The 2,855-nt window shown below is 64.1% G+C and overlaps 1 protein-coding gene across 1 annotated transcript in view; it reads left to right on the top strand.

Annotated features, from left to right (window-relative positions):
• Adamtsl3 (ADAMTS-like 3) overlaps positions 1-2,855 on the top strand; it is a 97,566-nt gene that overhangs the window by 25,716 nt on the left and 68,995 nt on the right. Inside the window, exon 4 of the mRNA XM_013011849.1 lies at positions 415-651. Coding sequence (XP_012867303.1) covers positions 415-651 — 237 coding nt within the window. The remainder of the gene's footprint in view (positions 1-414; positions 652-2,855) is intronic.

Raw genomic sequence — 2,855 nt, 5'->3', positions numbered from 1 at the left:
GCCCAGGGTGGGGGGGGTGCTGGATCTGAGCTAGCTCCTCAGAGCTGTTGGGGGGGGGTGCTGGATCTGAGCTAGGTCCTCAGAGCTTCTGTGGGAGGGGTGTGTGTGCTGGATCTGAGCTAGGTCCTCAGAGCTTTTTGGGGTGTGTGTGCTGGATCCTCAGAGCTTCTGCGTGTTGTTGTTTTCAGTTGGGGTCACGGGCTTTTGGCCCAGGCTGGCCTTGAACCTCGGTCTCGTGGTCTTTGCGATCTGTCCTTCTAGTGTAGCTGAGATTACAGGCAGGAGCCACTGTGTGGGCTCGGTGGACAGTTTACCCAGAGGGTGCCTGCGGGCTTCGGTGGCGGTGGGGTGGGCCCGGGCCGTGGGGACCCCCTCCCGGCCGCAGCCCTGGTGACGTGGGCCCCTCCTCCCCAGGACTGCCCCGCCGACGCCGAGGACTTCAGAGCCCAGCAGTGCTCCGCGTACAACGACGTCCAGTACCAGGGGCACTTCTACGAGTGGCTCCCGCGGTACAACGACCCCGTGGCCCCCTGCGCGCTCCAGTGCCACACGCGGGGCCGGAGCCTGGTCGTGGAGCTGGCGCCCAAAGTCCTCGACGGGACTCGCTGCCACACGGACTCGCTGGACATGTGCATCAGCGGCGTCTGCCAGGTGAGCTCCGACTCCCGGTGAGCCCCGACTCCCAGGCTACCCCTGACTCCCAGGTGAGCCCTGACTCCCGGTGAGCCCTGACTCCCAGGCTACCCCTGACTCCCAGGTGAGCCCCGACTCCCAGGTGAGCCCTGACTCCCAGGTGAGCCCTGACTCCCAGGTGAGCCCTGACTCCCGGTGAGCCCTGACTCCCGGTGAGCCCTGACTCCCAGGCTACCCCTGACTCCCAGGTGAGCCCCGACTCCCAGGCTACCCCTGACTCCCAGGTGAGCCCCGACTCCCGGTGAGCCCCGACTCCCGGTGAGCCCCGACTCCTGGTGAGCCCTGACTCCCAGGCTACCCCTGACTCCCAGGTGAGCCCTGACTCCCAGGTGAGCCCCGACTCCCGGTGAGCCCCGACTCCTGGTGAGCCCTGACTCCCAGGCTACCCCTGACTCCCAGGTGAGCCCTGACTCCCAGGTCTTTGGTTCTGGAATGTACCATGCTCATGCATACTGGGAGGAGCGTTTTCCCTGGGCTCGTGTTCCTGCAGATGAGAATGTAGATTCTATTTCTAGTGTAAGAAGTCTGTTAGAGAATGTTGCTAGTCTTTAACTCGAGATTTACTTCTGAGACGTGGAGGCAGAAGGTGGCGGCGTCTAACGTCGCGGCGGTCTCCCGAAGCCTCTGCTAGCACAGGATGCCGGCTGCTTCCGGGCCTGGGAGTCTGCATGCTGGCCAGTCCTCTGGGTGGCTGGCGGCCGGCCCTCGGGCTGCGTGGCAGGATGCGGCCCTCCCGTGGGGAGTGGGGCCTGGGCTGGAGCCCCACACATCTGTGTGGCTCAGCCGGGGCCGGTGGCCGGACTGGACTGCGGGTGTGGGGCACCGTGGCAGGCCCTCGCTCACTGGGCTCTGAAACAGGCGTCCAAGAGGGTAGATGTTGAGTACTCCAGGAAGTGCTGAGTCCTGGGAGGAGCTGCGGCTCCGCAGGCTCAGGGCTGGCTTTGATCTCCTGGCCCGATACTCAGGAGGCTGAGATCTGAGGATCCCGAGCTGTGAACCAGCCTGGGCGGGAACGGCAATGAGACTCATCTCCGTGGCCTTTCCTCTGGTCTTCCTCCAGCCGCGTGGCAGACGGGCACGGGAGTTCCTCCTGGCTTTATCCCACTTCCCTCCCTTCCAAGTTCACTCTGACTCTCAGCAACTCCAAAGCTTGAGCTTTTTGGAAATCACGGGGCGGAGGGGGCGTTGACGGGTAGAGCGGTGGGGCATGCAGTCCCGAGGCAGAGCGCCCGGGGCCTTGGCAGCGGCTGGGCAGAGACAGGCTTCAGTGTTGAACTTCCCATTCGTCTAGATCGCCTTTCCTTCATTGGTGATGTGTACACAGCTAATACCTGGGTTTCCCTCCAGAAACCAGCTCCCCGTGCGCCGGGCCTCAGATCGGAGCCTGCGCTCCGCCGGGCAGCTCACAGCTGTGGGACGGTTCCCCCACGTTTCTGCTGTGGTAACTGTCTATGGTAGCGCCCGTCCCGTGGGTGCCCATGTCGCTGGCCAAAGACACTGCGGGTGTCAGGACTGAGGGCGCGTGGCCCCCGAGGGCCGGGGCTGAGGCCCGTGAACACCCTGAGACCCTCCAAGGGCCGGGGCTGAGGGCTGAGGCCCCTGAACAGCCCTGAGACCCTCCAAGGGCCGGGGCTGGGGCTGAGGCCCGTGAACAGCCCTGAGACTCAGCTCCGACTTCTAAGGCAGCATGGCCGCCCTCTCTGCGGTAGAACCGAGTTTTCAGATACCGCCCATGGAAGTTGAGTCAGACTGCGTGTTCTGAAGGGTGCACTGAGCACCAGCTGGAGGCCCCTCGTGGGCTCAGTGGCACGGTGGGGAGCACCCCCTTTTCTGTTTTGACTGGTTGGGGAGTCCATGCGGGAGCGGAAGGCTGGCCGGCCGGGAGCCTGGCGGAGTCCCCGCCCTGCCTTCTGGCTCCGGGCTTGTCGCTGGTGCCTGTAGCTCCTAGCTTGGAGCTTGCGCTGAACTGCTTTGTAAGATAAGAGACCCTCTTCCTGACTCACACGCTGTAGCGGGTGTTACAAAAGCTGGTTATTTACTCAGTGGCAGCCGTGTTACTAGTGTCTGTACCAGGAGTGGCTGAAGGCCCCTGATGTGGCTGTTCATTGCCTCCAAGGACGCTCTCCTCCCCTCCACCTCCACCACCACCGCCCCTCCCCTCG

This window comes from Dipodomys ordii, unplaced genomic scaffold (assembly GCF_000151885.1).
Source record: "Dipodomys ordii isolate 6190 unplaced genomic scaffold, Dord_2.0 Scaffold15, whole genome shotgun sequence".
NCBI lineage: Eukaryota > Metazoa > Chordata > Mammalia > Rodentia > Heteromyidae > Dipodomys > Dipodomys ordii.
Note: the sequence above shows the minus strand (reverse complement) of the source record. Positions and strands in the feature narration are given on the sequence as shown.